At 44.3% G+C, this 22,139-nt stretch overlaps 1 protein-coding gene across 1 annotated transcript in view; it reads left to right on the forward strand.

Moving 5' to 3' along the window:
* Positions 1-18,326: 18,326 nt before the first annotated feature.
* Positions 18,327-22,139, forward strand: part of AChE-2 (acetylcholinesterase 2) — a 183,404-nt gene continuing 179,591 nt past the window's right edge. Inside the window, exon 1 of the mRNA XM_033471499.2 lies at positions 18,327-20,056. Coding sequence (XP_033327390.1) covers positions 18,931-20,056 — 1,126 coding nt within the window. The 5' untranslated portion in view covers positions 18,327-18,930. The remainder of the gene's footprint in view (positions 20,057-22,139) is intronic.

Consider the following 22,139-nt stretch of genomic DNA (forward strand, 5'->3'; position numbering starts at 1 on the left):
CTGATATTTTGTTAAGTTCCTTTTAAGTATATCGGGTGTCCCATAATCACATACACGATGTAACTTTTACATTTTTCCTGATATTTAAACAAAAACCAACCAAAAGCTATATATCCATACTTCCATTTCCCATTGTTTCTAATACAGAAAAATGCAAATATAATATTTCGTTAAGTTTCTGTTTAAATCTCCCTAAAAAAATATAGAAGTTATTTTGAGCCCATAATGAAACATCTGGTTCACTGTGACGTCATGCCGAACATTTCGTCTTTGCTTCAGGGAAACGATTCGAAGCCGCGTCTATAGGTATACGAACATGATTTATGGTGCAAGGTGTGCGATCCCGGACGCCATGGGTTTTTGAAGGTGACGGGAAGAGGCGGCCGTGGGTGTTGGTCCGGATGAGAAAGGTCAGGGGAAGATTTCTATGGTGCGCGTCGCGTCACCGGTCCGGTTTGAATTGCGGCGTTGACAGCCGTCGGACGAGCACGACGACGGCGATGGGAATGCTGGCTAGGGCCGAGGCTGGCGTTCGTCCTTGAACTTTAATTCCGCGTGGGCGGCGCGTCGGGGTCGCGGGGGACACCGCCGTTCCCGTCGTCCGCGCTCCCGGCCGACGACGGGAGCCCGGGGGACGCCACGTGGGACGATCGGTTTCCCCGTAAAATCGCCGACGGCCGACGATTTATACGATCGAAACGAGCAGCCACGGTATTCGTGAATTGCATCCTGTGACAAGATGCGGGCCGCTTCTGCTGGTAATCGTCGGGAGTTACTTACAAATGGACTGGCCACGCAATTGACAGCGGAAGTGACTCGTTATCCCCTCGGTCCGAACCGACCAATCGTTAGTCACTTGGTCCACGATCATTGCGGGCAACGTGACCCGTCGATCAAACCCGCCTGCGGCCCCTCCCCCGCCTTTCTTCTTCGAAGATGCTTTCGGATCTTTCGCCTGCGCCGAAAGCGCCGCCGAAAATTCGCGGATGAGGCGTAACCCTCTTTCTGGTCGAATGTCTCCTGTTCGACCTATCGAATCGTCCGAAAAAACGAAGCTTGGAATTGGTAAAATTACATTTGGGACTTCACGAAGTATACTGGGTGTCTCACTTAAACGTGACCCTTCCGGTGTCTTCTTCAATTTCGAGGAAGTGACAAATTATTTACGTGTAATTTTAATGGTTCCACGTGGTCAGCACCTCAAAGGGGTTGATTTTAAAGATGCTGCTTCCTTTCGGAGTTTTCGAGGTCGTCGAGGTTATTTTCTTTTTAATAACTATGTACATCAATTTGTTGCGTCGACCTTCGAATGACCTCGAACTCCCATGAAAACTCAAAATAGCCTGAAATGTGAAAGAAAGAAAAATCCTAAATAATAATAATCATAAATAATAATTATTATAAATACTACTAATAATGAATAATAATAATAATAAATACTACTAATAATAATGAATAATAATAATAATAAATACTAATAATAATGCATAATAATAATAATGAATACTAATAATTATAAATACTAATAATAATGCATAATAATAATAATAAATACTACTAATAAATAATGATAATAACAAATGGTAATAATAAACAATAATAATAATAGTAAATAAATAATTCTAAATAAAAGAAAATCTTAATTTCAGACATTCTTCTTATCGAAATTTGTCCGCAAGCCTTATCCGCCACGAGAAAATCTGAGAAAATTCGGAGAACGCGAACGAGGGCCGCGTCCATCCAGCCCTTGCTTGCATAACTTCGAGATCTCGATCTCCAACGAATCGTAAAATACACGGATATTTTAGTGATTTCTCGTTCTCGATCGTTCCCCGATGAAAATCCGCGCCGCGAAAATTCGGAAAAGTTTCGCCAGCATTTAGTTCGCCGAGCGGCAGGGGGAAATTGGATTCTGGAGTAATTGTGAGCAAATCCGTTTAAGCAACGCGGCTGCATAGCGCGTCGCGGATGCACTCGCCTCGACCATGATTTTAATAACGCGATGGCAGCAGGGGTGGCGTCGTATCGAGGCCTCGGGTTTGCTCTCGGGCCTTTCAAAGGATCGACGAGGAGAAGAAACGTCAAGCCGGCGGCCTCTCCACGATCTTCTTAACTGCGCCCTTCTAATACATGATGCTTTTGAAAAGTTTGCTTTTTTTAGAAGAGTTTTTTTTAAGCGGCCACTTGACACCATTCCCTCTTATAAGCCTCACTCGGCACCTCTCTCGTTCTCCCTCGCTCTCCCGGCCCTCTCTCTATCTCTCTCTCCCTCCCTCTCTCTCTCTCTCTCTCTGCTTGTCTCTCTCCCGGCCTCTTTCTCCCTCTCTCTTTCTCTCTTTCCCTCTCTCCCTGTCTCTCGGCCGGGCGTACCGCAGATCCGACCAGCAGCTTCTGATCTCTATAAGCTGAGGTTGCCCCTAACATCGTATTAAAGGAAGATGTATCGCTTCTGGCTGGATGGCCGTGTCCCCTGCTTCCTCGATTCCGATCCTTCTGTAGATCATAATCTCTGTAAAGATCCATGAAAGACGTCCTGGCCAACCCTCCCGGCAAACGCGAGCCACGAGTCTCTCTCTCTCTCTCTCTCTCTCTCTCTCTCTCTCTAACCGAACAGGTTTCATAAATATTACGCAAGCCACTGCACAATAATTGTGCCGTCGAATTAACTTTAATCGCATTACGGGCATTTTTGGAGGGGGGAGGGCACAGTAAATTCTCTCCAATTGTCCCTCAGTTTTTGTACTACGTAAATGAACAATTTGGAGAGAGGGGATACAATTAATCGAACCTTTTGGCGCGTATTTATAGTCGCCGATTGTCAATAATTATAAAAATGAAGCGCGAGACACGAATAATCGTATTTTCTCTTCACAATTTGTCCATTTCTGTTAGCAAGATTAGGGACAATTGGAGAGGATTTACTGTGCAGCGAGCCTCGGGGCACAGAGAGCGTCGTGGAATATTTATTTATAAAATTAAAGTGGATGTGATGTGAAGTATTAAATTGATTTGTCGGTAGAATGACAATTATATCCGTTAAATTGTAATAATGCTTTTTTATTTAGTAAGCGAATGAAGTAATAAAATATCACCACCTCCATTGGATAATTTTCTGGAAATTCGAACTTGGATAAATAAGTTATTTGTATGAAATTTTATTAGGGATCTTTGTCCGTGTGTTCGAGATTTTTTATTAATATTAATAGTTTTAGTGACGATAATGTGGAACGACTGAGAAATGATTAAATTAATCGGTTAATGATAAACATCTTATTCTCGGGGCAAATGTATTTAATGAAATACTCGATTATTTAAATAATACAATTTTTATTGATATGATTATTATATCAGTATTAAGAACATTTGGAAATTTTGATGCGGAATAAATATAGATTAAGTTAACAGTTTCGTATTTGTACTTAGAAAATTATCGCAAGTACAATTAGAAATGAATTAATTACGAGATGGGGTTCTCTCAAAATATACATATATATATACAGTGTGTCCCAAAATTATGATACTTCCGAGAAATGAGGGATCCATGAGGTCATTTGAAGTAACTTTTTCCTCAGCGAAAATGCAATCCGTGGCTTCGTTTGCGAGTTATTAACGGAAAACAGTGACCAATGAGAGGCGAGATCAGCAGGCGCGAGGTGGCCGTATCGCGCCATCCGAGCTCGCTTCTCATTGGTCAGTGTTGTTCGTTAATAACTCGTTAACGATGTCTCGGAGAACATTTTTGTAAAGGGAAAAGTTGCTTCGAATGAACTTAGTAATCTATAATTTCCTGGAAGTACCATAATTTTTGGACATTCTGTATATATAAAAAAGTCTCTTCTTCTTATTTCTTCTTCTGTAAGAAAGTGCTTGTTTAATAACCCTATACATGAACAAATAAAAAATAATTATCATTACAAAATCAAAGAACTTTTGATAGAAACGAGATAAAGCGATGCAGTTTTTTTCATATTACAGCTGAAACGTTGCAGAATAAAGGGAAAACTCTTAATCAACATTTTTTAACTTACAAAATTTATGTTGAACTTGAAATACCCCAACAAAAGTCTGATTTATCCATTACCACTTACAGCTGCACCTTTTTAATGACATGTTATATGTCATTTCCCGTAGATTTCGTTAGACCGATTTCAAATCCGGTCGCGAAATTTGTCCGCCGCTTGAGGATCTCGGCAAAAAAATAAAATCGATTCCATCGAGAAAACCAACAAGAAACAACTGAAACGAACCTATCGTTCTCGCATCCACTGTAACAGGTCTCACACTTGACAAGTCCAGTGAGGAAGTAATAAATACAATAAATTCGCATAGCGCGAGACAGGCGGTGTCGGCCGGCGACCCGAACTGGCACGATTTCGGCAGCTCTTTAACCCTTAAATGCATGACATTTTGTTTTGAATTTTTAAAAATCGTTTTTTTATAGGAATGTAGTCATAGGTTATGTAAAAAATAAATAAAAAAATCTAGGTAATAATATTGAGTATTTATTTTGAAAAAAAGTTGTATGTAGACTCTTTTGGCAACAATATGCGTTTATTACTAAAATTATTGTAGACGTAAACGAATGGTCATGTATTTATATTATCTATTAGTATAGGAATTTTCACATTATTTATAAATGAAATGCAGCAAAGCAATTGCGATTTTTTTACTAATTTTTAAACTCGAGAAAAAGAAAATATCTCTCCAAGTGACACATTGAAGGTTACCACCCACCGCATTCAAATGTCAAAAAACATACAACTTACTCGCCAAAAGTAATGCCAAGTCTTTTATTACACACATGGTCTTTTGTCTATTGTTATCAACGTGTGTTCGGAAACGTACATGCTCAGGTTTCTGAATAAAATTCAGTGGAACTGGAATGTAGACAATTGGCAACAATATGCATTTAAGGGTTAAAATCGAGTCGAGGCCGGGGTCGCGCACGAGCGTCGAAAAAAGGAACGAACGTTGATCGTCCGTTCTTGTTTTTTCCCGGTTCGAAACAAGGACAAATCCGTCTTGTTTTCCATTGGCGGAACGAGGAGGGACGATCGGCGTCCGTCGATTCGACGCTGGCGCGACTGTGGCCTGAATCGGGAGTCGAATCGCACGGGGGACGGCGGCTATCGATTGTGCCGGGCCGCTGTTTCACGGTAACCGTGAAAAACCCGCGGAAATCATTTTTCTCGTCTCTCGTTCAGGATACTCGACACCGTGACGAGCTCGCGCGGCCCCTTTGCCGTGGCGCGGCGAGGGGCGGCCTCGAGACAAATCACGCCGCGGCGCTGAAAGAGTTCGAGACCCCCGGAAGATCCTTATCCCGGCGCAAATGAAAAATCGATGCCGGCCAAGTGGGAGAAACACAAGCCCGCTAATGAGTACAGTCAATCAAGGCGCGAATAAAAGGAGAACTACCGAACGAGCGGGCGTCGAATAAAGGTTACCGGGGGCTGGTGACGTAAACAATGACCTGCACATCGGCCCCGGTTTATTTCCAGTCCGACTGTCTCGGTTCGCAGCCGTATCCAACAGCACTTTTATCCCCAGCTTCCAGTTGGGTCTTGGAATTAGCGATTCGCCGGGACAAAGAAGGGACGACGATTTATCCGCCGTGAATTTACACGACGCTCGATAATCACGCGGGGAATTCCGTATCGCGACGGAAATAATCCGCGACTCGTCAGTCGGTCACGCGCGATTTTTAGAGGAACTTCTGCCACTTGGAACTCGTACCGAACGTCGCTGAAGACGTTCAACGAGTCGTCGACGACGCTAATCGGTGGGGCGCGGTCTTTTCTGCAAAATAAAACTCGTGTTCGTCAATTACGACGAAAACGAGTCAAAGACTCTCTTTCTTATTTTCTTTAGCGACTCCGGTGAGTGAAATATAATACATAGATGTCCTTGAATTCTTTCAATATTTTCATTGTTTAAACTTTCATCTACTCAGTTTTAGTATAAGCGCATAAAAATCACAGTCTAGCGATCAGGGCAGACAACTGTCGAGACATTCCAGAGCTTCGTCCAAGGTTAGGTGAATTAAATGGTTAATTAAATGGTTAATTAAGTGAATAAAAATGGTCTCTGTGAATTGCGACAAACGATAGTCACATAAAAGTTGTTTTCTTTTCTTGATTATTTTAGTTTTAATTTGGACATGATGCGGAGATATTTTTCAATTTTCTTCATTTGTTCACTGTTTGAAATTTTACTTAATCGTTTTTGTCAGAAATGTCATAAACTCGGCAGTCTACTCGTTAAAAACAAAACCTGTCACTTTCAATTATTTTAACAATAGTATGACAAAAAATCACGATAGTATGACATGAAAATTTCTTTCTTCTAATAACTCATCGAGTATAGAATGTTATTCTGTCTTTCAAAATTGGGATAAAATTCTAACCTCTTGTCATCAATGTTTAAAAAATAAGCTTAGGCACACGATAAGCATTAATTTTCTTCTCTAAAAACTTATTGCAATCGAAACATTTCTAATTGCGGTAACTGCGAAGAAAATGGTATGTCAAGGGGTTAAGAAATCGAATTTATATAAACGATTATAATTTCGAGCAGTTTGCTTTCAGTCGACCAAACCCGCGTTTTTATGCTAGAAAAATCATTAGATTTTATGAAGGAAGCATAAATTTTCACATTTCTCGTGCTGTTTTAGAATACATAGAGCAGCACGTAACTGGTACACGTTCCTGAACTCTTGTCGTATTACCGACACTGCATAAATAATGTACATAACCTATAAATTTGTAGCAGCACATATAATGGTAATGGTGGTTTATGTTTAATACAATTTATATACTTGAATACCTTAATTTAACAGTTAATTGTATTCGACGCGCTAAAAAGATATTTTAGAACTGAAGAATTAATTTCCATCACGATAAGTTTGTTTCATTGTTATATATCAAATAATTAATAAATGCGTATGATATATCAATTTTTAAATTATCAGTTGACCAGAATGAAGAGTCGACTAAAAACAGCTCGTCACCGAACGACACAGAAATTCGACAGGTTATCGGAAAGATAATTTAGCATAAATATATTAAATAATGGATGAAAAATAAATCAGAATGGGAGAAAGGGTCGCCATCTCGTATGACTTTTACTTTTAAAAAATTGAGAAACAAAACTGAAACATGCATTTACATTTTTCTAAAAAGACTAAATATTTTATTTAGTAATTACAGTAAATTCTCTGCAATTGTCCCTCAGCTTGTAAACAAAAATGTACAATTTGGGAAGAAGACGTGGCCTCGATTATGCCTCGTGGCATATTTTTATAATTACCTAATGTCAGCAACTATAAAAATGGTACCCCCTCTTCGCAGATTGTCCATTTTTGTTTACAATTACTGAAAGACAATTATAGAGAATTTACTTTACTATTTTTTTACCCAAAATAAAAAAGAATTCCCAAGTTTTACCAATTCCTTAAGGGCTCAGGATGGCGTCCCCCACTCAGCGTGTCGATAACTCGCACCCTTCCCCCAACGTCTCGTTAGCTGTTCGTACAACATTCTTCCACGAGTGTACAAGTAGCGCGGCACTACCGTAATCGGCGACCAACGAGCCCACCGGACTTCCATCGAGCCTTTCAGAGCAGCCCTCGTGGACGAAGGTCGACCCGGCAGTTCAATCTCCCAGATAATCTCGGCCCTCGTCTCCCAGTTTTTAATTTCTGGAACAGGTAGCCCTCGATTGCACCTGTTGGAGCACCGATTAGATCGCGATCGCGTCGATAGGGGGTCTCCTCGGTTCGGGCAGGTGCGCCGTGACGATCGAGCCCTTGCACACGTCGCGATTATTCGTAGGAGGGTCGCGCGGCACGATGGGCTCGTCAAGATTAGGGGTCTCTTATTTTAATTTTCCCCGGGGAGGACGGGGATTGGTCGCGGGTGGTGGCAGGATCGCTTCGGGGCCGTTTCCACGCGCGAGAGCAGCCCTGTAGCGATTCCAAGCCCGGCTGGATTCGTAAGAAATCGATACGCAGCGAACCTGCCACCTGCTGGCAGCCTCCCACCGACGACCTAGTGCAGGTGCCTCTCCTCCGCTTCCCTCCAGGACTGATCAGCTCCTGCGGGACTGCCGCGGCCTTGGTGCTACGGGAAAAGTGCCGGCTGCTACTTCCGAACCCGTTCAAAACTCTTGACCCTGGCCCAACTGCGTGGGGAAAGTGCGATCCTCCTGCTGGCACGCCGCAAATTCTTCTACGGGATGCATGCGTTAGGCTAACAGGAAGCCGGGAAGTCGTCTTATCGCTCCGGAGAGGCTTGTTTCTGACTCGGACTGCAGTTTTCTACGGTTCCTGGAGAGACCGCCAGACACTTGGTGGAATTAGGGAGGGGATTCAAGTATAGTAAATGTTCCCTAATCGAGGCTGAGATTCTGTACAAAGGTGGACAATTTGGGGAGGCGAGATGCGATTATTGGAGCTTTGCGACTCGTTTTTATGGTTACCGATTGTCAACAACTATATGTCAACAAGTATACTTCTTTCCAAATTGTCCATTTTTGTTTATAAGTTGGAGGATAATTGGGGAGAATTTAGTGTACAGTGGAGTTTCGGTAGTTGCCGCCTATGAGACTTGCCTAAAAGTATAGTGAAGTTTCCCTAATTGACGCTGAGATTGTGCACAAGAATGGATACAGTAAGTTCTCTACGATTGTCGCTCAATATGGAAACAGAAATGAACAATTTGGGAAGAGGAGATACGATTATTGCAGTCTTGAAGATTAGGCTATTTTATTGCATAAGAAAATTCTGGAAATTTTCTTTTATTTAAAAGATAAATTATGTAGTATCAGTTTATACTAATAAATTTGTTCCAATAGGTCAAACACTAAATGATATAAAAAATGAGTAAGCATTGAATAAAAATAGTTATTAACTTTATAATTAGGTTAAAATTGAATAAGAAAATTTCAAAAACTAGTTTTTGTTTAAGAAATAAATTATATAGTATTAGTGTATGCTAATAAATTTATTCCGATAAAACAAGCACTAAATGATATAAAAAATGAGTAAATTTTGAATAACAATTCGTTTTTATAGTTGTTGACATTCGGTAATTATAATATAATTACATCCAATATGTATATAATATAATATTAATATCCAATAACCGTATCCCCTCTTCTCAAATTGTCCATTTTAGTTCACAAGCTGAAGGACAATTGGGAAGAATTGACTGTACTTCGACCTAGACGACTTGTTCTCGTAGCTTGCGAAAAATCCAGTTCAACCATATATCGCAAGCCATACTTCCAACGTATACACTATCGGCAAAAAGTTTGGAATCACTGCGAGTTTTAAGGAAAATAGGATATATTGATACTGTTGTACACTAGCGTACAGTACCGGCCAAGAGTTCGGAATCACTACGAGTTTCAAGGAAAACGCCGGCACACGCTGGCCGCTGCCTTTTTTCGCCGAACGCCCCGAGTTTCTACAAAAACGAGCTCGGATCTGCCGGTTTCAATTCCGACCTTGATTAAAATCAAAAAGAAGGAGGCGTCGAAAATGCTCGTCTTTCTCAACTTGACGACATTCCATTTGAATGATCGGAAAATTAACATAAATTAACTCGAACCGGAAAACAAAACATAGATTCCGGTGAAACGAAACATCCTCATTCGACGTTTAAAAAAACGTTGTAAAAATTCGGCGGGAACTTAATTGCCAAGCCAATAATGCAATACGTCGCCGGGAACAGTGGTCGCGCCGTGAAAAACCATAATCGGCCGAAAATCTCGCGCTCGTAATGCACGGATCGCGTCCTGAAAAAGCTTAATGGATTAATCTCGGCCGCGGGCGCAGAAACACGGTTCTAATCATTTTCAATTTCCCCGATGCGATTCGGGGCATAAACTGTTGCCGCAATCTCGCCGCAAGAATCACACTTTGCATCGGTATACCCATTCTACCGGCGCGGCGACCAGGCGGATCGCGCGCGCGGCTACGTACATACTACGGGCAACAGTTTCAGATTAGAGCAATCTCCACGGGTAATACAGGATCCCGGAGTTCGTCGAGTCGGCCATAAATCTTCGGCGAATCTTGAAGGGTTCGGCCCCATTAAATTCCAATCGATCACAAAGAGCAGCGCGCGCGGATTTTTCAGCGGCGGGCCGGAGTCGGCCTCGGAATTCCGGCCTGTCCGAGCGGGGGTGGCTCTTCTTCCCGGCTCGGTCCCGTTGTAATTCATTAAATTACATCGATTACACGCTCGGCCGGGCGACGAACGGCTCGGCGACGGCCAGCGGGGGCTTAATTGACGACTCGATTTCGCTGCAATGGATTCACGGCCGAGCATTTTATTACCTTAACCGGTCAAAGTGCCACCGGCACGTTCCTCCGTTCCCCCTTTTTTTCCACCGTTCCTCCCCGTCTTTTTTCTGTTTCGTGCTGCCTCTGTCCCAGCTCTCTCTCTCCCTCTCTCTTCTCCCCCGCGCCTCTCAGCACGCCCGACGGCCCATTTCGCCACGCTCGTTTTTCCTCTTTAGCCTGACCGGGCACAGGGAAGCGGCGGCAACGGTGTCCCGGTTTTCGTCGAACGCTTTGCTGACCTGAAAAATTGCCGGCGCCCGTGCCAAATGAAGATTTACACGCCGCCAGGCGTCGCCGGCTTTGACCGGCCCGCTGACAACTGGATCTTTGATCCTCCGCGCTAATTCCCGTCCCCCGGCGCTCCGATCGATCCTGCGCGCGTCCCCGTGTAATTATTCCCGACGATTATTTCCCTCTCGTTTAACCGCGCGAACCCGTCGACGGATTTCTTTTTACGGTGAACGGTGCTTTCCGTCGCGGTATTCGCGCAGCCGACGTCGAGACGAGTTCAACGAGTGGTCGCAAGGAGCACTTCCGACGAACCCCCGAACCGCCATAACCTCTTCATCGAGGAGACTCGCCCGTCTCGTCGAGGTTATACACGATTGTACTCGGCTTTTTGCGGGCAATCCGGCGGACAGCAATTCCGAGGGACTCGGTGGCTCGTAGACATTGTAACGTCTGATCGTTTCCCCGTGACCTTGGCACGCCGGCGGGAGACACCCGTCAGGAATCTAATTAAGTAGTATGCGCCGCAACGGCGGACGAGTTCTATCGCATAATTATTCGGAAACGCGATTGGCCGGAGGCTGTTTAATCGAGCCTTTCAGCCCGCATGCCTCGAAGGGTTCAAAAGCGTGTCTCCCACGTGGAACGAAGCCCCCCCCCCCTCCCCTACGCCCGCCCGAGGAACCCATGGAACCGACGTAGCTATTATTATCCGGGAGCCGAGCTCGAATTGGTGTTACAAGGGAGACGACGTGGCGCGGCGGTCCGGTCCAGGACACGAGAGAGGCCAGCATAATAAACAACGGATCCCCGATCCCCGGATATGGAGACACCGGCTCTCTATCTGGCGCAAGGGAACCGGAGGGATTACCCCCCAAGGCTGGCCACCGCGAGGAAGCCTTTCAGGGTCGGCCGCGATTAGAACAAAAGCGCTCCGCTCGAGAATGGACGGCTTGAAAATGGATAACGACGAACGTACCCGCGGACGCTCGTTTCAACCGTCCACTTTCTTTGCCTCTTCCTCTCTCTCTCTCTCTCTCTCTCGCTCTCTCTCAGTCTCTCTCCCTCCCCCGCCCTTTTTACGTCCTCCGGCAAATTGTTCTAACGAGCAACATCTGCCGATTCCCCCGTCGGAATCGTCTTTTTGTCTGTACAGCGAAGCAATGCCTCGATACTGGCTGAAAAAAAGACGATCCGGCTTGGTAAATTGGTGGGAGCCAATTACTGTGCCCGGTTGGCATCCCTCGGAAGTTTTCGCAACCGAACACACAACTTCGCCGATTCAAATGGCATTTCTAAAGGACTTAAAGATAGACTTCGAAGTTTCTTTCGTTGATGTAAATTCACTCCGCGATGTAAGTATCAAGCTTTCTTTGAATACTTGGCGAAAGAGAAATGAAAGTTCCACAGAGGCGGACAATTAGAGGAACTTCGACGTGCTTCAATTTAAAGTTCGTGTTCTCGTTGCCTATGAAAAAGAGGGCCCCGACCGTGCGCAACAAAGTCGTACAATCTCTGGGAAAGCGTGCGACATAATTTTGACACACATAACCTAACATAACCTGACATAATATCCTGGGATTTTTATTCCAACATGTTCGTCAGAATATTATAATAATAATAAATAAATAATAATAAAATTATGTTTGTTACCGTGAAAACTATTCTCGCGAGAAGTTCCGATCTTCAGAGTTATTTAACAAATTACTGTAAATTCTCTCTAACTGACGCTCGGATTGTATAGTAATTTTTCCCTAATTGGCGCTCAGGTTGCGCACAAGAATATACAATTTAGGAAGAGGAGACATGATTATTCAATCCTTGCGGCTTGTTTTTATAGTTATTTTTAGCTTATGGAAACATAAGATCTGATTATTCAATAAAAACTAAACAAGAATTTTCTCGTAGAAAATTGTTTAATTTATATTGATGCAAATCGATGCATCTTCGCATTTTCTTTGGCAAATTGTTGAGACACTTCGATCGAAAATTAATTAGCTCAGAAATTATGAATTTCTCTTCTATGATTATGAATGATTATACAATTTTTATATTTTGCTGTAGAACAAATTTATTAGTATAAAGATCTTTGTGAGTTATTATTCAAGAATATTATTACTTATTATTATTACTTATTATTATTATTACATTATTATTATTCATTATTATTCATTATTATTATTACTTATTATTATTATTACATTATTATTATTCATTATTATTCATTATTATCATATACTCATTATTATTCACGTTCGTAAAATTAAATCTGCCATGTGATGACCATCTCCGTCGACACAAGGAAACGCACCTCGATCTGGGATCACCGACTAGTTATTTTTAACAAAATAATCGTACGCAAACATCCAATATTCTAGCGTCCACAATGATAATTTTAGCTCCACGATGATAATTGACAGTGAAATATTATGAGCCAAGGAATGCAACACCCCACATAGCGCGCTCCTCCTTTCTATAACGAGGGAGTAATACCCGTTCCAAAACCGCTTGGTTCCCGTGGCTCACCCTGTATAAGCGCCGCGCTGTGCGCCGGTACGTTCAAGTGTTTCCCGAAGGTCCCCGACCGCGAAGAAATCCATCCGCGGGGCGCGGACAGCAATTGCAATCGCGGATACCCCTTATTGGGTATGCAGGGTGTGCGGCGACCGGTCTTCCCGCTAATAACATCACGCATCCCGGACGTCTTTGCATGCCGCGGGGCTCGGATCCGCTTCCAGCAAAGCGTCGAATCCCGAGCCGCGGGACGTCACGTAACGTTTTCGCGCCGGGAACTCGGTTTTTCCCTCGTCTGCAGCCCTGCCAGGGGGCTCACTGATTGTCGCGCAACGGCGTCCACATTCCAATGAACGCGTCCCTTCGTTCCGCCGTCCTCGCCGGTCCTCGACCCACTCCCGGAAAGGACACAGCTTCGCTTGTAGACAGAGAACTCGAAGATCCTCGTTCCTCATATTTTGCTTGGCCGGAAAATAAAAGAAGTATTTGCCCGCAAACAAAAGCAGCCGATGTTTCATCTCTATGCAGACACTCGCCAGTGTACAGGGCGATCCATTTTCAGCTCTAAGATTTCTTTCTCTTATTCTTTTTCTTTTCTCTCTCTTTTTTTTTTAAATAGAACACACAATCTTGCACGACCTTGTTTCGATGTTACGTTTGGACTGTACAATGACGCACGATGCACTGCGCCAGGCAAACGAATAATAGAATCGTTAGGGTTGCAGTGGTCGTTTGTTGCAGTTGCAACAACAAAATATGCAATACTATAAACGAATCGTAGAATCGTGTAAAAAAGAGACAAGAAAACGACATCGATCTTAGGTCGTATAATAAGTATTTACTTATTTTTGAAATGTCAAGGTTATTGAAACATCTTTAAACAATAGAGGTGTAAAATTGGTAATAATAATTAATAACAAAATTTATTTGTACAACTTTTCGACTGAATTTTTCAAGGCGTTCGAATACTTATGTTGCAAGAAAAATTCGATGTTCCTTTTATATTTTTTTAATTATGTAGATAACGTTTTATACTAAATCGAAAGTTTCTTGCATTTTGACATTTTTATGCTGTACTTTAATATACCGTAAAGTATCTTTTTCCCTTCAATATATATCTATTTAAATATATGGCGTAGAAGTCGAAGTTATACTAGTGTTCGAATAGTGTTCACGCGGAAATGTTGGGAAAGCGAGTGAAATAAATTATAACGTTACTATAAATTAACTTGACCGTAAATTAGCTTAACAATAAATCTGGCCACTAAATATTTACGCACGGTAGTAAACGATAAAGCTGCTTTGTCTCTCGCAACGAGAAACATGTGACACGCCTCGCTATGATTCTAACCCGCTGAAATGTCCTCCCTCGGATCTCTTGAAGCACTGGATTCTATTTTTGTACTTTCCGCGTCTAAGAAAGTGATTTTAGTTGAAAGAATTGATCTTTCTGTTGTTTATTTTGCGGTCGTTTTGAACTGATGCGGTGCTTTCGTAGCGCGGAAATATTCAGAAGTTTGAACAAATGGAGGATGTACAGTAAATTCTTTCTGTTAAATAACAGCTTTTAAACGAAAATGGACAGTTTGAGAAGAGCGGATATGATTATTCGAACTTCACAGCCTATTTTTATAGTCACCGATTAATCAACAATTATAGAAACGAGTCGCGAGGCTCGAATAATTGTATAACATTTTCCCCAATTGTCCATTTTTGTTTATAAATTGAGAGACAACTGCGATTTTTCAAAGAAATATGATAAAGAATATACAGGAGGATGTTCCAAGAATGTCTAACAATCCGGAAATGGGGGCTGCTTCCTTGGGTCATTTGATGCAACTTTTTCCTCAGCGAAAATGCAATCCGCGGCTTTGTTTGCGAGTTATTAACGAAAAACAGTGACCAATAAGAGGCGAGTGCGGCTGACGCTCCGCCCATGCGGCCAATGCCGCGACGCGCCGGTCGTCTGACGCAGCGACAATGGCCGCGAGGGCGGGACGTCAGCCGTTCGCGATCCCTGATTGGTCAGTGTTTTTCGTTAATAGCTCGTAAACAAAGCCGCGGATTGAATTTTCGCTAAGGAAAAAGTTACTTCAAATCACCTCAGGAATCACCTTCTGGATTACAAAACATTTTTGGGACATCCTGTATAATATACGATATCGGTATGGATAATAATATGATTGATTTTGAGTTGAGTATATCTTTAGTTAACATGGTGTGCGAGTAACGAATAGAAATTTTATTCTTATCGGAACAAACTATTTTCGAAGAAATGAAGTTATTCGTGGTTCGGAAATAACAAATAAAAATTTGATTCGTTATTCGCTGATCGAATGAAGTTTGCCGTGTTCTAGTGCCGGCAACGCGCAGCGCGCTCACAAATCTACTCCGACGTCAAGGTGGCAGCTACGTGAAATCCTAAAACTCCATATGGATCACCCTATACTGTTTTCACAGTTCGCCGGTGCACCGCGCCGGAAGATTCTGCGGGGAAATTAGTATGGATTGTGACTGGAAAACCTGAGAGGGTCTTGTGTATCCGGGCGAATCGCTTCCTCGCGTATTTTCATGGCCCCGGCCGTAATAAAAATATGCCCGTGTATTAATATTAATCCGGTTATAACATAATTGGAGGAGCTCATCCATTCTCATAATAATCGGCGGAACTAATGCGCCGAGGCCTTGCTCTCTGGGAGCCCTTTATGTCCTACGGGGACGTCGAAGTGCCGCCGTTCATAATTTACAGGTGACATAGTTCGCGGAAGGGTTGCACACGGGCTAGGAATGACCCAGTCGTGAGTTGTTCGAGTAGATACCGGTTCGTCGAGGGTTAACGACAATGGATGACCGTGTCGCATGCCTGGAATCTTCGCGCCGCTTCCCTATTCACGTTCAAATTATTTTAACAAGCTCACTCCCCCGTTCATCTCTTTTTTTTTCGCCAACCACCCTCCGTGACAACGGAGGGCGGCGGACCGTAACTGCGACGAAACGGAATCGTTTGCCACGACGAAGGGTGAAACGTGGCCTGGTTATGGGTTAGGGTGTCGAACTGGTCGTTTGCGGTAACTCTCTCTCTCTCTCTCTCCCTCTCGTTCTCCCGAGAGAGTCGAAAAAGCGGAAAAATAGTGTGAAAAGGTTGCGGCGACAGGTGAGAATTTTTGTTAATTTTTAATTCATCGATAACCGAGTGCATTCGCGCCGCGCGCAAATTCTGCATTCCCTTCGATCGGCACTTTTTTTTCTCGCAGAACACCGGGAAACGCGGAGTTCCCCCGCGAGCAATTTGAATGTTATTTATTTTTGGAACGCATTTGATTTTTGTTTATAGAATAATCAGCACGGCCGCCGCGCCGCATGCAAAAATAACAGGGCTCGGTATCGGGTCGCGGTGTCTGCTTTAATTAACAATATGCTTTCACTGAAATTCACGATGATACGGTTAACGGTCCGTATTTCGCCGGGGAAACATTTTATTTCGTATCCAACCGGGTCCGAAACGTGAATTAAACGCTAAGTATTGTAGAACTCGTTTGTGTTACCTTCTGTTGCCTCCTATCTACGCGTTAATATTACATTGAAATAATATTCCGGGCACGTAGATGGAACACGAATTTCTCCATTTTCGTTAAAATTCCCGTGCTCGCATTCCCGGCCGTCAAAACAAACCCGAGCGTCTACCGATGCTACATTAATTTCGCACACAGTTATCGAATAAATTTGCAGTGGCTATCTCCGGCGCTCGCCGGCAGATGGATACCTTTCCCGCAAATACGTGAACCGTCATCGATTTGTGTATGTACTGAATAAAAAATTATTCGAATGAAGGATTTTTCGAATTATTCGAATAAAGAATTTTTCGAATTATTCGAATTATTTGAATAAAGAATTTTGCGAATTATTCGAATAAAATGTTTTCCGAATGCAGAATTCTTCGAACTATTCGAATAAAAAATTATTCGAATTATTTGAATAAAGAATTTTGCGCGCGCGAATTAATGAAATAAAATGTTTCTCGTATATAGAGCTCTTTCAATTATTCGAATAAAAAATTATTTGATTTATTTGAATGAAGAGTCTCACGAATTATTCGAATAAAAAGTTTTCCGAATGCAGAACTCTTCGAATTATTCGAATAAAAAGTTTTCCGAATGCAGAACTCTTCGAATTATTCGAATAAAAAGTTTTCCGGATGCAGAACTCTTCGAATTATTCGAATAAAAAGTTTTCCGGATGCAGAACTCTTCGAATTATTCGAATAAAAAGCTTTCCAGATGCAGAACTCTTCGAATTATTCGAATAAAAAGTTTTCCGAATGCAGAACTCTTCGAATTATTCGAATAAAAAGTTTTCTGAATGCAGAACTCTTCGAATTATTCGAATAAAAACTTTCTCGAACGTTGAATTCTTCGAATGACTCGAATGAAAAATTATTCGAATAAAGAATCATTCGACTAAGGAATTATTCGAATAAATATATCAAACAATCTACGACGAGCAATGAATCATTCGAATAAAATATTCGTCTGAAAGGAATTCATTCGAATATCAATCTCACGATCGGACAAATATCAACAGGAAATAACCCAAATAACATCGAGCTCTGATTGGTCCCTCCTCCACGAGAAGTCGCGCAAGTTCCGACCGAAGAAAATCGGGGATGACTCCGAGGACGCCCGCAGCCGAAATTCCCGTAGTGCAAACACCTGTGAACGGTCGCCGGCTCGCGGAAAAAAGATATCCCCGGACGGAGGAAACTCGAATTGAGTTCTCCGACGTCGATTAAAGATGGAAGATCCCCGTCGAGGTTGCAGGGGGTTCCGTTTCGAAGAAAACGGCGAAGTGGGGGGGGGGGCTAGAGGAGGGATCGAGAAAGAGGAAGAGAGAGGGGGGGACAGTAGCGCTTCGGCACTCTCGTAGATCAACGTCCCTCGCCCCTCCCAATCAAAAAACTTGGACCGCCGGAAGCACCGGCGGAAAGTTAAATGAGTAGCGGGCGGGGATGTCTTCCGAATAGTTTCAGACGAGGCTCGAATCTTTCCCCGGGTCTCGGCGGAGTTCCTCGAACACTCGCAACAAAGGGAATTGAATGGGCATCGGTGGATACGGGGCACGAGGCGTGCGCCGCCGACACTCTCTCTCCACCAGCACTACCACCACCACCGCCGCCGTCGCCACCACCACCACTACCACCACCACCAGCACCACCACCACTGTTGCCAGCAGCATCGCTGGCGAGCCATCAGCGCGCACCTCTACTTCGTGCCACCTCTCCTCGATCAGTCGACCCCGTGCAACGCGGCTCGCCGGCCGCCGCGCGATACCAAACCGAGTGCCCAGTCTCGCGTGATCTTTGCCCGACGAGATAGCCTAAACATCTCCGTGACGAACCTCTGCATCATCGAAAGTTGTTTACCCGTGATTCTCCGCTAGGTACGGCGCAACGAAAGAGCAGAGAAAAATAGAAAGAGAGAGGGGGAGAAAACGAGAGAGAGAGAGAGAGCCGGTCCGAGGGGCGTGAAGAGGGTGGAGAAAAGGGTGATCGAGGGCGCGTGCGTGCGTGTGCTAGTTGGTGCGTGTGCCCCGGAAGGTCACGGTGAATCGGAAGAGACCCCAGGTGTGCAGCCGCAGCAGAAGAAAGATAGAGAAAGAGAGAGAGAGAGAGAGAGAGAGAGAGAGAGAGAGAGAGAGAGGAAGAGATATAGAGAAAGAGAGAGAGGAAGAGAGAAAGCGACGGGCGCCGAGAGGTAGACGGAGGAAGGGAGTCCGCGCGGAAGCCGGTTCCCCGCTAACTTGTTGAGTCTGTCAGCTCCGAGGGCTGCTCCCAGGGGCACGCGATGACCGAGAGGCTGCCCGCGCTGATCCTGCTGGCCCTGCTGGGCTCGGCGAGGGCGAACGTCGCCCAGCAGAGGAACGGGAACGTGCACAACGATCCGCTGGTGGTGGAGACGACCAGCGGGCTGGTGCGAGGCTTCTCGCGAACGGTGCTGGACAGGGAGGTGCACATCTTCTACGGGATCCCGTTCGCCAAGCCTCCCATAGGGCCGCTGCGGTTCCGGAAGCCTTTGCCGATCGAGCCGTGGCACGGCGTGCTGAACGCGACGGTGTTGCCGAACAGCTGCATCCAGGAGAGGTACGAGTACTTCCCCGGGTTCCCCGGCGAGGAGATGTGGAACCCGAACACCAACATCTCGGAGGATTGTCTCTACCTGAACATCTGGGTGCCGCAGAAGCTGCGGCTGAGGCACAAGGGCTCCGAGCCGCCCAACAACGGCGACAGAAACGGCGTCCCGCTACTGGTGTGGATCTACGGCGGTGGATTCATGACGGGCACCGCGACCCTGGACGTCTACGACGCGGACATCATGGCAGCCACCAGCAACGTGATCATCGCCTCGATGCAGTACAGGGTCGGCGCGTTCGGGTTCCTCTATCTGAACCAGCATTTCGCCAACAGCGAGGAGGCGCCGGGGAACATGGGCCTGTGGGACCAGGCACTGGCGCTCAGGTGGCTCAGGGACAACGCCGCGGCGTTCGGCGGCGACCCTGACCTGATCACCATCTTCGGCGAGTCCGCCGGCGGCAGCTCCGTCTCCCTTCACCTGATCTCCCCGGTCACCCGCGGCCTGGTCCGCCGCGGGATTTTGCAGAGCGGCACCTTGAACGCGCCCTGGAGCTACATGACCGGCGAGAAGGCGAACGAGGTCGCCAGGGTGCTCGTCGACGATTGCGGCTGCAACTCCACCATGCTACAGGAGAATCCGGCGAGGGTGATGGCCTGCATGAGGTCCGCGGACGCCAGGGCCATCTCTGTACAACAGTGGAACAGCTACTGGGGCATACTCGGGTTCCCGTCCGCGCCCACCATCGACGGCATCTTCCTGCCCAAGGACCCGCTGCAGCTGCTCCAGGAAGCCGACTTCAAGGACACCGAGATACTCATCGGGAACAACAAGAACGAGGGTGAGCCAGCACGATTCTTTGCGCGAACGGGCCACCCGCCGGGGAGTATGGCGGGTCGAGGCGCGCGACCCGACGCGACGGTTCTTATCGCGGCGGTCACCGGTGACCGCCGGTCCGGCGTACAATCACCTCCAAAAGTGCCGGGACACTCGCAGGAAATCATGTAAATGGGAACCGGTTGGTGACGGTTTCTTTAATTTGCTTCAAAGTTGATTGTATTAAACTGTAACGAGCTCGTTTATGTATCTTTTACATTGCGAGAGGAATAACGTTAATTTTATAAAGGAAAATTAGAGTTTCTTCTAGGCGATACAGCCACCGTGTTTTCTGAGGACTTTTTCGACTAATTTCGACGATGTCGTAAGACTTCACGCTGAACATGAAACGTCGCTTAAATTCAATGAAATGTTTATACCAATTCAGCAGGTGTCCTAATACTTTTTGAGCGGGGTGTACGTCGCTGAAGGCTCCGGAAAGTCCGGTGAAGGCGATTTCGTTGCTGTCGTTGACAGCAGCGAGCAACCTTTGGCCTGCGGTGACCGGTCCGTTTTGACCCAGTGTACTCGAATCGTCAACCGATTAGTCAAGTTCCGGAAATTTGTTTAAATAAATGGCTGTTACACTTGGAACAACGAAAGGCGAGCGAACTGCGGATTTTATGCATTTCTGATGGAGAAGAAATAGATTCGGAAAGAAAATTGTGAAAACGTGAGAAGAATTTGAGAATATTTTTAACACTGGAACTGCGAAACCAGTCGAAATGGCTGGTTTGCGATTTTTTCTTTTACAATTCCCGATGTTATAAAAATATTTCTGTCGGAAATTTTTGTACGAACTGTTTCGTTCGAGCATATATTACAATAAAAATTCGTAGGAAGTTCAAATAAATTCTATCTTGCCGTTGTTATTAAACAATATACTTCAGTCACGTTTAGGGCTCGGTAATTTCACCGTTAAATTACGAGCAACTTATCAAATTTATTGAATAATTGAAATAATATTCAATAAATATTGAATAATTGAAATAATATTCAATAAATATTGAATAATTGAAATAATATTCAAAATAAAAATTGAATAATTGAAATAATATTCAATAAATATTGAATAATTGAAATAATATTCAATAAATATTGAATAACTGAAATAATATTCAATAAATATTGAATAATTGAAATAATATTCAAAATAAAAATTGAATAATTATTGAATAATCATTGAATTATTGAGGACATTTCATCTGAATTACGTTCTGTTGCTTCGAGAATTTTGGTTGACAATTTTTTTCCACAAATAATCCGCAGTCTGAGAATCGCCGTAAACATCGTCGATTGCATGATCGGGAAACGGTCCGAGGGTCAAAGTGACCGTTGTTCGTTGGACGAGCCTTCATGCGACGTAAATGATATGCGCGTGGCTATCCCCGCGTTAACGAAACGGAATAATGTTGTTTCGGGGTGGCACTGTGGGGCAAACGCACTGCGGTCGGCCGGGATGTTTGTGCCGCGCTTCGATTCCAGAGCTTCAATGAACTTTTACCGAGCGGTATCTTTATTCGACCAGCGGGATCGTGGATTCGTTTACGAGCCGTTGAAACAGTAGTCGTTTAGCTTCAATTCCAGACGTCGAAAGTTCGAGGGCTTCTGCGGGAACGTGTTCGAAAATCGATTCGAGGCTGCCCGTTGTAATCTGGTCAGTTCGCCTGGATCCATTATTGATCTGGGTCCATCGATTTTCTGAAACGATATCGAGGTTATTTTCTAATATGATCTACCTCGTTTTAAAGGGGACGCTTCTAGCTTCAATTTAGGCTAAGTTACGCTGAGAAAGTCCGACGCGAAAATAATTTCAAATCAATTCGTAGACGGCCATTGAGATTCGATCGTTTCTCTTCGATCGAGACTTTCGATCGAGATTGACTTTACGAAACGATGTCGCAATTTTTATTAGATCGAAGTGGCACTATCTTAAAGTAGATACTTCCAGCTTTAATTCAAACTAAGTTCCGTCAAGAATGTTCCGCGAGAGTGCAGCTTAAAATCGATTTGAAGCTTTCCCACGGAATCGAGGCTTCTTCGCTACG

Source organism: Megalopta genalis, chromosome 5 (assembly GCF_051020955.1).
Source record: "Megalopta genalis isolate 19385.01 chromosome 5, iyMegGena1_principal, whole genome shotgun sequence".
Classification (NCBI taxonomy): Eukaryota; Metazoa; Arthropoda; class Insecta; order Hymenoptera; family Halictidae; genus Megalopta; species Megalopta genalis.